Source organism: Myotis daubentonii, chromosome 3, assembly GCF_963259705.1.
Source record: "Myotis daubentonii chromosome 3, mMyoDau2.1, whole genome shotgun sequence".
Lineage (NCBI taxonomy): Eukaryota > Metazoa > Chordata > Mammalia > Chiroptera > Vespertilionidae > Myotis > Myotis daubentonii.
Genome location: NC_081842.1, coordinates 147,552,933 through 147,567,146, shown reverse-complemented (window position 1 = coordinate 147,567,146; position 14,214 = coordinate 147,552,933). Strand labels below are relative to the sequence as shown.

General features: G+C 43.7%; 1 protein-coding gene across 1 annotated transcript; it reads right to left on the bottom strand.

Moving 5' to 3' along the window:
* Positions 1-615: 615 nt before the first annotated feature.
* Positions 616-10,014, bottom strand: LOC132230786 (long-chain-fatty-acid--CoA ligase 1-like). The gene has a single exon (XM_059688788.1). It carries the CDS (start codon positions 5,176-5,178, stop codon positions 3,082-3,084), a length of 2,097 nt encoding a protein of 698 aa, XP_059544771.1. The 5' UTR covers positions 5,179-10,014; the 3' UTR covers positions 616-3,081.
* Positions 10,015-14,214: the final 4,200 nt, after the last annotated feature.

The window sequence follows — 14,214 nt, the reverse complement described above, 5'->3', positions numbered from 1 at the left end:
ATTTTGGTTGAGCCAAGTAGCAGTGAGACTATGTAAGCAGTAAAAACAGAAGAGGAAATAGGCTAGATTGAAAAGAAGGTAGAGGAAGGAAAGTGAACATATTGAAGGTCAAAGCAGCAGAAGACAACAGCATCAATCATAGTAATAGTATTGAGCACTTACTATATCCTGGGTATTCAGTGCTTGACGTGTGTTAACTCATTTAATCTTTACAAAAACTTTAACATGAGTGTGGATGAAAAAAGGGCCACATGCTAAACTGACAAGCTCAGGGAAGGCCTTCTTGGCGGTCTTGCAAACTCAAAGACCTAAAGTAACCACAAAGGATGGTCTGAAATAAAACTTTAACTAAAAGCAGTTTATAGTTTATGTCCTAGGCCAGTATCTTCCCTGACAAAAGTCAATCTGTACCTTCACTGAGCCTATTGTCTTTTTGTATCTAAGATAACATACCTGTGAAATGTCAGGGTAACTTATAACTTCCCTTTTTCAGGACCCCCTCAGGGCACAACCAAATATGCCTGGGCACCAGGACTGGAGACTATAAATTTCTTCATTATTGTTGTTAATTGTTGACTGTTAACTATCCTATACCCACCTAAGTAAAAGATGTGTCTATCATTTTACTTTTTATCCAATCCTCAGGTCCCCCGCCCCCGCCTTTGCTTTTTCCCACCTTCCTAATCTATCACCAAGGGATTTCATGTAATCCACTTACATCTCTTCCTTTGATTGTAATGTATAAAACAAGGTGTAAAACTGCCATTCTCCAGAGCATTTTCCCGATCCATTGAGATTCTGCTTCCTAGCCATTGTCGACAGTTTGGTTTAAAACACTCACAGAAATTCTTTACAAGTTTGAATGTTTTTACGTTAACATGAGCAAATACATAAAAATAGAAATTAAGATCACAGGAGTAGGTTTAGAAAATTAGGAGAGTATTTGAAAATTAATTTGTAATATTCACTTGCAAGCATGGCCCCTTAAAGTAAAACAGACAAAGTCCCAAACATTATAATCTAAAAAGGTCAAAAAACAAATACCAAAATTAAAATGTCAGTACATATTCGTAATCTGAGGAAATTGAGCTAGCCTACCATCAATAGGTTCTGTGTTTGTTTTATGTGTACTTACCAGGTGTGTCCTGTTTCCCTATTTCTACTTTCTCTGCCTACCCTCTTTGCCCAAAGTGGATTTGGAGCAAATACAGTATTCTCACTTTTAGATAAGTGCAGTATAAAAATATGGTAGTGATGCCCTAACGGGTTTGGCTCAGTGGATAGAGTGTCGGCCTGCTGACGGAAGGGTCCCAGGTTTGATTCCGGTCAAGGGCATGTACCTTGGTTGTGGGCACATCCCCAGTAGGGGGTGTGCAAGAGGCAGCTGATCGATGTTTCTAACTTTTTATCCCTCTCCCTTCCTCTCTGTAAAAAAATCAATAAAATATATTTTTAAAAATATAGTAGTTATTACTCAGTCCCAAAGAGAAACTCTACCTTGGTAGTCTGATAGTCTATATTTTACAAATTAAACCCTTAAATCAAGGATTGCCTCTCTGGAATTTTAGGCATTAACCAAAAGATGAGAGTTTTAGTGCATGAGCCGTCTTTCTTTCTTTTTTAAATGCAGAAATATTTATTTTTGTTTCCTTCATTGTTTTTGGAAATTCTGTTTTGGCTTATAAAACATAGAAATAGCCAACACTTACGTAAAGCAAACACTCAAAAACTCCAGTGTGACAAGTGATTGACTTTTTGTGCAGTGAAGAACACACACACAGATTAGGCTATGATGACGACGAGTGCAACCCCCTGTGCTGTGCGACATGTGTACTCACACCCATAATGACAACTTACTCCAGTCACACGTGGCAAAGGCTTTCGGTAAGTGAAATTAGCCAATTAACTTAAAGAAATCCTGGGAGGAGTGACTCCCAGGAAATGAGTGTTCAGACTTCCATCCCTGAGAATTTGGCTTGCGGAAACATTTCACAGGAGCCAGGAGGCATGATGGTAGGAGAGCAAGTTTATTACCATCCATTGCCATTAGTACCCACGTCTATGCACGTCCTTAAAGCCTCGTAGACACGCCTTGCCTGAGAGTTTAGTCTGGGGAAAAGCCAGTCAATCACAATGTGAACTTCTGATATGGAAACCACATTAAAAGCCAGCACTGGCCATCACAAACAGACGGATGTTCAGTGGAGATAAAGTGGACAGTTACTTAGGCTTCACAGGTGAGCATGGTCTTGCCAGGTGATTCTTTCTTTCTTGACATGCTTGTCTTCATGTCAAGTGTAAGGCAGATTTTCTCACAACCCCGGGGACAGAGGGAGGGAGAGTCTGGAGAGGAGGCCCTGAGAGCACTCTGCTTCGTGGGTACCAGAATCATTCACCCTGGGAGTGGCCCCGTGTCTGGGACTCAGTATCTTTACTGTCCTGAGTCGGTCTGTTCTGCACTTCCCTGGGAAACTTCAGCTCCAAAAGGAACAATAAGGGAATGGAGGGGAAGAGCAGGCGTTTCAGAAGCCTTCATCCAAGGGTACATGAGCATGTGTAAAGGGGTGGGGAAGGGGAGCTGACAGGAATAAAAAAAAAAAAATCTCTAGTCCACTTGTGACATTCTCCAGCCGGGTCCCCGGTTGTTCATAAGGAACAGTTTCCTTCCAGTGCAGGTATTCTTCCGAACAGCCAATGACTACAGAGTTTGCAGCAAGCAGCAGACATTCAGAAATAGCAAGTCCTAGTCCCTTGGTTAGAAAAACAGGGAGACAGAAGTTCCACATCCGCCTTCTGAACGAAGGAAGTCACGAATAACTTAGCACATGTATAGTTTCCCTTGACTATTGTGAAGGCTCATTTTGGAAATGGTATATCACCACATGGGCACATGGTCTGCCATGCGAGGTGACTGCAAGGCAGAGTCCCGCTTCCTCTAATATTCCTATGACAAGAGCCCAATGCCCAAGTCAAACAAGGGGTGCCCTTCCCTATGCTCGTGTAGTCAAATTGCCAACGTGAAAGCCACCAGGAGAAGAAGATCGTGGAGGTGTGTGGTTTCTTCTGACAGTTCCTCCTCGCTTAAACTTTGGTGGTGGAATAAAGTTCCTCTATCTGTGACTTGAAATAATTCTGAAGTTGTGGCCTTTTTGCCTTCATTGTCGGGGTCAGAAGGCCGTTTTCGACAGAGAACAGTTCAGGGTGGAGAGCGATGCCTTTGACCTGCTCGAATGGCTTCAGGCCAGAGTCCTTCCCCAGCCTCACCAAATCCTCTAGGATGGCTTTCTTGACATCCTTGCTGCGGCACAGCTCCTCGAAGGATCCCACCAGGCCTCGATTCCCCGCCCAGAGGCCCAGCGTCTCCACGTCGGGGACCACGACCGCTACGAGAAATGCCTTCAAGCTGTCTCCATGGACGAACACCTGAGCAACGGGTTCGCTCTGTACATAGATAGTCTCGATCTTTTCGGGTGCTATGTATTCTCCTTGTGCCAGTTTAAATATATGCTTCTTCCTGTCGATGATCTTCAAGGCCCCATTCGGTAACCATTTCCCGATGTCCCCTGTGTGCAACCAGCCCCTTTTGTCCAGAGCTTCCGCTGTCTTCACCGGGTCCTTCAGGTAGCCTTGAAATACATTTGAGCCTTTCACACACACCTCGCCCTCGCCGTTGGCAGCCAGGTAGTTCATCTCTTTCACATCGATGAGTTTTATCAGATTGCAAGGCAGTGGGGCACCGACATGGCCTGCGGTCCACTCTCCGGGAATGGTCATCGAGCAGCAGGCTGTGCCCTCAGTCTGCCCATAGCCCTCGTAGAAATGACAGCCCAGCGCCGCTCGCATAAACGTCAGCACCGTGTCTGACACGGGCGCAGCCCCGGTGATCATCAGCCGGACCTTCCCTCCCAGGTTGGACTGTATTTTGCGGAAGATCAGTTTGTCCCACAGGCTGTCGTTTCTAATGATGCCATTGCGAAGCTCGGTTTGTTTCCTCTTGGAGGCGAAGTCCAGTAGCAACCGCTTCAGGGTGGTGTTGGCCTGCCCCCAAATTCTGTCGAACATCCGGTTCAGCAGCCTCGGGACCACCGGAAAGATGGTGGGCTGAAGCACTTTGAGGTCATCCATAAGCAGCTTGAGGTCTCCTTGGAAAAAGCCTATTTTCGCTCCGTGGCACAGGATCGCACTCTGCAAGAGCTGCTCGTACATGTGTGCAAGCGGTAAAAACGAAAAGTGCGTGTCACTGACATTCAGGTGAATGACCTCCTCGGTCACTTTCAGAAACGCGGAGAAGTCGCTCACCATGTTGCGATGGGTGATCATGGCCCCCTTGGGGTGGCCGGTGGTCCCACTTGTGAAACAAATGACTGCCAGGTCTTCAGGCGCGGGCGGCTGGGGCGTCTTTCGGTGGGCTCTGCCCAGGTCCCCCACGGCCTTCATGCTGACGATCTCCACCCCGCACCTCTCGCCGCGTGCCGACAGGTCGCTGCCGTAGGAGTCCATGACCACGACGGTTCTGAGGCCCGGGGTCGCCTTGTTTTCTACCCCTTCCAGCAGCAGGCTGGCCTTCTCGGGCTTGTCCACGAACACCAGGGCGAGCTCCGCAGTGTTGACGATGTGAGTGACGGCTTCGGTTCCCAGGGTGTCATAGAGGGGGACGGCCACCATGGAGTAAGCAAAACATCCGAACTCGATGACTACCCACTCGGGCCTGTTCTGGGAGAAGATGCCGATGTTCTGGTCCGGTGCCGCCCCGAAGCCCATCTGGATCAGGGCCGAGCCCATGCACTCGGACATCTCCGCCACCTGCTGGTAGGAGAGCCATTCATAGGGCCCGTCCGGCTGCCGGGAGCCCAGACAAGGGCCGTTATTGGACAGGCGGAGGCCCCTCTGGAAAGCTTGGTACACGGTCCTGACGTCCTCGTACAGGTACACCATGAGCTCGTCGCTGTCCAGGAGCGCGGAGCGCCGCGCGCCGCCGCTGCCCGCCACCTCCACCGACTGCATGGCGAGGGCGCGCGGTGGCGTGGGCGCCCTGGGCCTCATGGCAAACCACAGGATGGTGAAAGCGGTGAACGCGTCCAAGCCCGTGAGCGAGTTGGCTGGGAGCGCGCGGACGTACTGTCGGAAATCGGCCAGCTCTGGTATCCGAAAATACCGGAGCAGCTCGTGGGCTGGCATGGTCCCGAGCCGGAGGTGCCCTACTTACTGAGCCACGGGTTTTGAAATCTTAGACGCTGGAGAGAAGACGGGTGCCTCCGGCGCAATGTCTTCGTGGAGGCAGGAAGCTGAGTCCTCACTCCACCCAAGTCTCGGTCCCCAGAACGTGCCATCCATCCCTCCATGCCAGCCACATCACAGGGAAAGCGCCATCGTACTTCTCCCCTCTCGGCTCCACCAAGGCCACCCCAACCGGGATACCGTGCGTCTCCGACACACAACTTCTCTCCGGGTCAACTCCTTGCGTCTGAAGCTCAAGGAGACGCCCGGCCCCGCCACCGCACAAATGAGGAGTGGGACCCGCGGCGCACGTCACCGGACCCCACGGTGGACCAGCGCCCTGGCCGTGCGGGCACCCCCGCCGCGGGCACAGGAGGCGGGCGGCACCGAGGCCTCCGCAGCCGCCGGGCAGAGGCGGGAGAAGCGGAACGTCCCAACGAGCCGAGCGGCTGCCCACGCGCCTCGGCTGCGGCCGGCCGCCGGCACTGGAGCTCAGGCGGCGGGGCAGCCTGAGCCCAGCACCTTCGCGGAGCCCACGGACGCCGCAGCGGGAACGTCTTCTAGTAACAGATACTATACATGGTCATTCTGTATTATTACATATAAAACATTACTTTTAAATTAAGTTTGACTTGTAAGAATTTCCTGAATAATCCCATCTCCTGGTTTCAACCCCTTGGGTGTGGGCTGGACCTAGTGACTTACTTATTAGTATAATGAAAAGAATGACACAAGTGATGGGTTACCTGACCCACGCGCGGTGGCCTCCGGCTCCCTGCAAACACTCTTCCCCTCCCCAACTGTGGTGCCAGGAAGCACCTACTCCTTAAGGACAACCGGATGCCTTCAGCTGCTGCACAACCTCCCCAGGCTCAACCTGGGTGGCAACTCGTGGCGTCTATCTGGTTTGCTGCTCTACCTGGATTGCAACAGTATCGCCTTCGTGGAGGAGGGCGTCTTCCAGACCTCTTGGGCCCCCTCGTTCTGCACCTCAATGGCAACCACCTCACTGTGCTCACCTGGGCCACCGACCCCCCCTCCCGTGCGCTTCTTCCAGGACGCTCTTTCTCATGCTGCCGGAACTGGATGGAGAGCTCTGAGCTTGTCACCAATGTGACTCCTGGGCTCTGTGGCAGGAATCTGCCAGGTGGCCTTTGGGCTCTCACCTCAGAGCCAGCGGTCACCACTGTGAGCGGGTTCAGCTGCCTCTTCTCCAAGCTGCTGGCCCGAGGCCCCGGTGGAGGAGGCGGCCAACACCACCTCGGGGCCAGTCAATTCCTCCAAGGCCTTCCCTCGGCAACAACGCCGTTTCTCCTTGACTCGAGTCTCCTGTTCAGCGTGGCCCAGCACATGGTGTTTGTCCTGTGACCCTGCCACACAGGGTGCCCAAACTGCCTTAGCCAGCTGGGAAATTTTACTTAATTGGGATTGAAAGTGTTGTGGTCCGGGGAGAGGGGAACAGGATGGGAGCAGGTGGAAGGTGGAAGGAACATTTTGCTGCCAGAGATGGTCCTAGGAAGAGGACAACCCTGGGAAGTGTCATGGGGGTGGGGGTGGGGGTGGGGGTGAGGTATGAATTTCTGTTCTTGTCACATGGGCATCAGCTGGAAAAGAAAGGAGAATGAACATGATGGCCCTGTGATAAGAAGGCTGGGAATTCCTAGAGTCTCAGGGCTCCAGCTCCATCCCTCCTCACTCCCTCTCCTCCCATGGACTCATTGCAATGCCTGAATTAGAGTCAGTTCTTGGCTAGGTACTGAGAACTGTGCCAATTCTCCTGGTGGGGCAACCCATTGACCCAGTCCTTTTGTATTCCATCTCAATCCTCTTCTCCCTGGGCCTGAAGACACTAGGGTCCAGGAAGATGGGCCAGACAGGAAAGGGGGATGGGAGAGGGACTTAGACATAAGGGGATGGTGGTGGTTCCTGGAGTCTGAGATGTGTTACTAGGTGGTTCAAACAAAGACCCATTTCATTTACTCCACAATTATTCCCAGGGGGGGCCTTAGGTGTAAAGGAACTTTAGGGGAGGGGAGGGGAAAAACAGGGAGGAAGTGTCTGTGGACAAATAAATTTGTAAAATCCTAAGATTAAAAATAAAAAGGTAACAGGTTTGTCTACTGCAGGACCTTTCAGTCTTTCACAGGCAAACATGCTCCGTGAATCTCTGGGGAGGCCACAAAATATTTTCTTAGTTTTTTGTGGGAAAAGTGTCCAGAAGACACAGGAATGCTTTATTAATGGGACAGGAAGTCTCCAGCCTGGGTTCTATTAGCTGTGAAAATTATGGGATGCACCCTTAGGGGCTAATAGCCAAGAGGAAAGGAAGCAACCAGTGTGTGTGTGTGTGTGGGGGGGGGGAGTGAGATATTCCCCAGGAAGTTGCCAACTGTAAATCCCCAGATCTGAGTGTCAGAGCAAAGGCTGTATTTCTGCAAAATCCTTGCTTAAGCTGTCCTCCATAACTGCATTTGTCAATACTTTGGAAATCCCTAATCTAAATACCCTGAGTTCTTCACTCTGAAGAGGTAGGTTTTCAAAGTCCACAGATTCAGGGTGCACTGGGCTGTCATTTCTTTATGGTGACAGTACTTCTTTTGTGTTTCTAGGTGACATTAAATACTAGAAATGTTGCAAAAGCACCTCCGAGGGCATGTTCAAATAGGATGTGACCATTAGTGGTCAACACAATTTAATGAGTCATAACTGGCATTTAAAAAAAAACAAGAGCCCTAGCTGGTTTGGCTCAGTGGATAGAGCATTGGCCTGAGGACCGAAAGGTCCCAGGTTGATTCTGGTCAAGGGCACGTACCTTGGTTGCAGGTTCCTCGGTCCTGGTCGGGGTGCAGGCAGGAGGCAACCAATTGATGTGTCTCTCTCACACAAATTTTTCTCTCTGTCTCTCCCTCTCCCATCCAATCTCTCTAAAAATCAATGGAAAAATTACCTCGGGTGAGGATTAACCACTCCCCCCTCAAAACAAAACAAAACAAAACAAAAAACAAGATAGAACACAATCACAGAGCATTACATGTAATACAAAAGTATTGTTTTATGAAACTTGTTATTTAATGTGTATGCATTTATTCAGATTATATATGTATGCATATGTCAGTCTGGATTGTGCCATACAATCTGTATTTTATTGTGGGTTAGCATTTAAAGTTTGAAAGTCACTAAGAAAAAAAGATTAGGTTACAAAAATGGCTGACTTCTACCTTGTACTCTCTCACTCGTCCATTCTGTGGGAAGCTAGCTGCATGTTATGAGCTTCTCCATGGAGAGGACCTATATCTTTCAAGAAACTGAGCAAAGTTAGAAGCAGACCAACCTCAAGCAAGCATACAGGCCAGACCAATTTCAGCTGACACTTTGCAACTGTTTGAGACATATTTTTTTGTGTTCTAAAATTTTATGTAAAGGAATTAACACAATATGTACTTTTTCATGTCTAGCTTCTTTCACTCAGCATGTTTCTAAGATTCATCTATGTTACTGTGCATTGTGTACTTCATTCTTTTTAATGGCTGAATAGTATTCCATTGATTATAATACAACTCATCCATGCAACTGTTGATAGCATTTGGGTTTCCAATTTTCAGATATTATAAATAAAGTACTGTAAACAATTATATATTTTGGGACACATGTTTTTATTTCTCTTGAGTGAACAGAGTTGCTAGTCATAGGGTAAGTATACATTAATTTTGTAAGAAATATAACATTTTACATTCTTATCAGCAATATGAGAGTTCTGTTTGCTCCATATCCTCACCAACACTTGGTATTCTCGGTCTTTTAAAGTTTTAGTGGCATTTTATTGTAGTTTTAAAGTAATTATTCCCGATGACTAAGATGTTGAGCATCTTTTAATGTTCTTACTAGCTATTCATGTTATCTTTGGAGAAAAATGTTTTAATCTTTTGCTATTTTCATTTTATTTTTAAAAATGTTTTTATTGATTTTAGAGAGGAAGGGAGGATAGAGAGATAGAAACACCAATTGGCTGTTTCCTGCACACCCCTTACTGGGGATGGAGCCCACAACCCGGGTATGTGCCCTGACCAGGAATCAAACAGGTGACCTCTTGGTTCATGGTTGATGCTCAAACACTGAGCCATACCGGCAGGGCATCTTTTGCTATTTTTGTCTGTTTTTTTTAAAAAAAAAAAAAATATATATATTTTATTGATTTTCTACAGAGAGGAAACGAGAAGGATAGAGAGCCAGAAACATCGATGAGAAACATCAATCAGCTGCTTCCTGCACATCCCCCACTGGGGATATGCCTGCAACCAAGGCACATGCCCTTGATTGGAATCAAACCCGGGACCCTTCAGTCCCTAGGCCGATGCTCTATCCACTGAGCCAAACCGGCCAGGGCTTTAATTGGGTTTTATTACACATTCTAGATACAAGATCCTTATCTGATATGATTTGTAAATATTTTCTACCATTCTGTGAATAGTCTTTTCACTTTCATGATGGTGTCATTTGAAATACAATTTTTTAAAAATTTGATTTGTCTAATTTATTTTTCATCAGAAATATGTATCGGATATATTCCCCCAGTTGATGCTTCAATTTTCAGTCTGTTTTTCAGGGGGGTAGGGAGGTGAGGTTAACACTCACCTGAGGATATGTTTTTCCATTGATTTTTAGAGAAATTTGAAGGGAGGGAGGGGGTTGCTTCCTGGACACTCCCTAACTGGAGGCCAGGATCAAATCTGCAACCCAGGTACATGCCATTGACCGGGAATTGAACCCAAGATCCTTTGGTGCTCGGGCGCACTCCAACCACTGAACCACACCAGCCAGGGCACATTTTCATTTTCTTAACAGTGTCTTTTGAAGAACAGAAGATTCAAATTTTGATTAAATCTAATTATCAATGTCTTATTTTGATTACGCTTTTTTGTTATAAAAAAACTTTACAGCCAGTTTTAATTATTTTGCTTTATTTTAATTCTATACACATCAAAATAAGTTGAAATTCTCAACTAAAAATAAAAAAAAGCAACTAGAGAAAAAGACATTATTTCTAGGGAAGGAAATCCAGATTTTCATTGGCAAGAGTATACATACTGTCAGTAGAATATTTAAGTTGCTGAGGGAAAGTATGTGGAAAATTAGAATTGTCTAGTGTCCAATGACCATTAAGGTTGAGAACAAAATAAAGACATTTTCAAACAAACAGGGCCTAAAAATTTATTGCCCAAAGATGTTTGCTAATTATTAAGGACATACTTAAGCAAGGAAAAAGGGAACATAAATGGAGTAGCATGCAAGAATCAACAGTGAGTAAAGAAACAAGGAAAATAGTGCTCAGTCAAAATAAGTAATGCATATTGTAAAATATGAATCTTCTTAAAATAACGGACCAACACACAAAAACCTTATATATGACATTTTGTACATTTATTCATTATTGAGGGATACATATTAAGGTTTTGACTTTTTGGTAGTGAAACTACATGAGACAATATCCTGATATGTTCAGGGGATTTGAGCAAGTTTTAGCCTCTCTTTTATATAACTTGACTTTTCCAAACTTACCTACTCTTATCTCATCAGAAGTCATTCCTTTCTCTTTGGTAAGCACAAAATCTTAAAGTGTTTCCACTAAATTTCTAAAGTTTACATTATAAACTGTCATTCAATAAAAGCACATCTATAAACCAGGCAAAAAGGGCCTCTGGGTAGAATGCCTGCCCACACCTCCTCCTCTGATCCTGTCCTAAAGCTAATTTCCTCAGAGGAGTCTTCTAAAGATAATATTTCCACGCCCCATTTCCTTCCACGTATCCCCCAATCCCTTTCACCATAGCTATCATTAATAGATGCAGGTTTTTATTGGTCTGGTTCATGTACAGATCTCTATATTTCTGTGTCTACCTGCCAAATACCTTGCACAGTGTGTTACATATTAGGCATTTGATATAGCTGCTGAATGAATGCATGAATAGCTTTATGGCTTGGATATTTAAAAATTATTCATCATTTATTTTCAAATTATACTCAGTTTGAGTTCAAAATCAGTATAACATTTCAGGATGTTTTCAACTGTTAAAACAACTCAATTAAAATATACTCACACTTTAAATTTACAAGTAAAATTAAAAACTATTATAAATATTAACTAGGGGATCAGTGCATGAATTCATGCACCTTGAAAGGAACTGTGGGCTGCAAGGCTGTGTTGGGCACAGGGGCGGGTCTCGGCCCATCCTCCATGCCCTTGCCTGGCCCCTACCGCCGCAGCCCCAGTCCCCAGTCTGCTGGCAGCCCAGCTCCCACCACCGCTGTTCCCACGCGCTGATGGCGCATTATATTTTTGTCCCGGCCAGGTGGCTCAGTTGATTGGAGGGTCGTCCTGTACGCCAAAAAGTTGTGGGTTTGATTCCTGGTCAGGGTGCGTACAGGAGGCAACCAATAGATGTTTCTCTCTCTGTCTCTCTCTCTCATCAATGAAAACATATCCTCGAGTGAGGAATTAAAAAAAATAATAATGCTTTATATTTTGTCTGTATTTTATAGTACATCACTATAGACACATAACAGTAGAATTATCTGGTAGGGAAAAGTTATGTTACATATTTTCAAAAATAAAACTGACATCCCACTAACATTATGGGAAAACAATAGGTATAAGTTCTGATACATTAGGAAGTTAAGTTTTAAAAAAATAGGTTCAGCCCTGGCTGGTGTTTTCAATGGTTAGAGCATTGTCCCATGCACTGAAGGGTATCGGTGCTCTGAGCCAGGGCACATACCCAGGTTTCAGGTTTGATCCTCAGTAGAGGCGTGCGCAGGAGGCAGCCAATTGATGTTTCTCTCTTACATCTATGTTTCTTTCTCTTTCTCCCTTTTCCTTCCTCTATTTCTAGAATCAATGAAAAAATATCAAACATATCCCTGGGTGAGGATAAAAAAACAAAATAAATAAGTTCTCATTAAAACAACTTCAAATTTCTCTAAATGTACAATTGGCAGAAAAATTAACTGTCAGCCAATATACAATAAATATATCAGTCACTTACATTCCCAAATATTGAAAATGATGGGTGGAAATATTAGAATGAAAATCTTTTCTGAAAAGAGATATAGTTAAATAAACCTTAGATCTTTTATCACTGAAAATGGAGATTCTATTTTAGTTACTAATTGGCTCTGGTAGAGAAAAGTCTGAACTATTCATTCAAAATAGAATGACTTTATTTTCCATTTCACACATAGCTGTCTAATCTTTTTTGAGAATGGAAATATTATTGGCTGTTATTTGTGATTCCAGTTGTGGCATGGGTTATCCCTAAATGAATACTCTCCCAGCGTACTGGCACAAGTGGTCTTCAGAATTCACACTATGTAGACATATTTTATAAGACACCTTGGTCCTTCTGGTGACTCCAGTTTCTCGGATGGGAATTCAAGATGAACTTATCACAAAACAAACTCCCAAGTTACAGTACATTGTGCTAAGTAAGGCTCTAGTGTATTTCGGAAATGTAACAAATAAGCTGCAGTGTTGTTTTTTAATGTTTACTGAAAAAAATTAGATGAATTCTTTCTGTCTTGGTCCCTGGATACTCATCTCCCCAGAAAACATATCTGGTATAGACACTATTGATAACTTAGCTTTCAGCTTTAAGCAATTATTTGGTAGTACCACTTCTTCATTTTATGGCTTTTTAAACATTAAGTTCTTAAATATTTGAAAAGTATTCACTATTTTCTGATAGTTCACACACAAAAAAAGATGTGAACATCAGCTTGAAAAATTATATAGTCTTAAAAAATCAGTTTTTTCTTTAAAAAGTTTATTCAGCCTGGCCGGTGTTGCTCAGTGGTTGAGCATCAACCTATGAGCCAGGAGGTCACAGTTCGATTCACGGTCAGGACACATGCCAGGGTTTTGGGCTCAATCAGTAGGAGGCATGTGCAAGAGGCAGCTGATCAATGATTCTCTCTCATTATTGATGTTTCTAGCTCTCTCTCCCCCTCTTCCTTCCTCTCTGAAATCAAAATAGATTTTTTTAAAGTTATTCAATAACTAATTAAAGATAGAGAAATGAAACAAATACTCATTTAAAAATTCCAAACATGATGCCTTTCACAAAAATGAATCTATAATCTTGTCAGGAGTGGGGGGAAAAGAACACAAAAGGGCTCCTTTAAGTTTGGATACATTAGCAACATACATTTTTTTCCCCATTTTCAAAATAACCCTTTAAACAATCCATTATTTGTAAGACTAGGGTTAAAAGAAAACAATAATGTGATATTAAAATTTCCTCTTAAAATATCTTGACCAACTCATTGTATATAGGCTTAAATTAAAACGAGCATTTGTTTAAAGACTTACATTATATGAAAAATGTTGTATATTTCCAAATAAAAAAGTTAACTATATACATTTAATAACATTACATACAATTAATATAAAGGCTATATAAGGCGTTAGGAAGCTCAAAGTCTAAACAAGTCTTATCAGATAAATCAATCGATTTAACATTATAATTTGGATGATCAAATTATCTAACCACTAAACCCAAAACCTTATTTATGATTGGTAAATAGTGTATTTATTTTGAATATGGAACCACAGTTTTTTTCCCTATGTTGAAAAAGGTTAGGCAAATTAGTCTTATATATTAGTTTATATATATATATTTATAAATTATATATTAAAATACATGGTTTAAAAGTACTGATTGAGAGAAAAGAGATTTTTAAAGAACTTCCCAAATTTATAGAATTAAGGAGATCTATAGGTCAAAGATTATTTATTTGCTATTTTCTGGCTCTTTAATGAGGAATTATACTAAGTGATCTAAAGTGTCTTTTAGCTCTAAAGTTTTGATTATATTGTTTTGCTTTTAAATAATTAAGGCTTTTTATACCCTTCTCCTTGCTTTTAGTCCCTCACAAGTCAGTTATTAGTGGGGAATAAATATCATATTTAGCAACTTACTCTTAATCCCTGTGCCCCCTCCTCTT

What these genes read in the sequence shown, in the direction of transcription:
- LOC132230786 (XM_059688788.1), bottom strand. Translation starts at nt 5,178, where the DNA reads ATGCCAGCCCACGAGCTGCTCCGGTATTTTCGGATACCAGAGCTGGCC.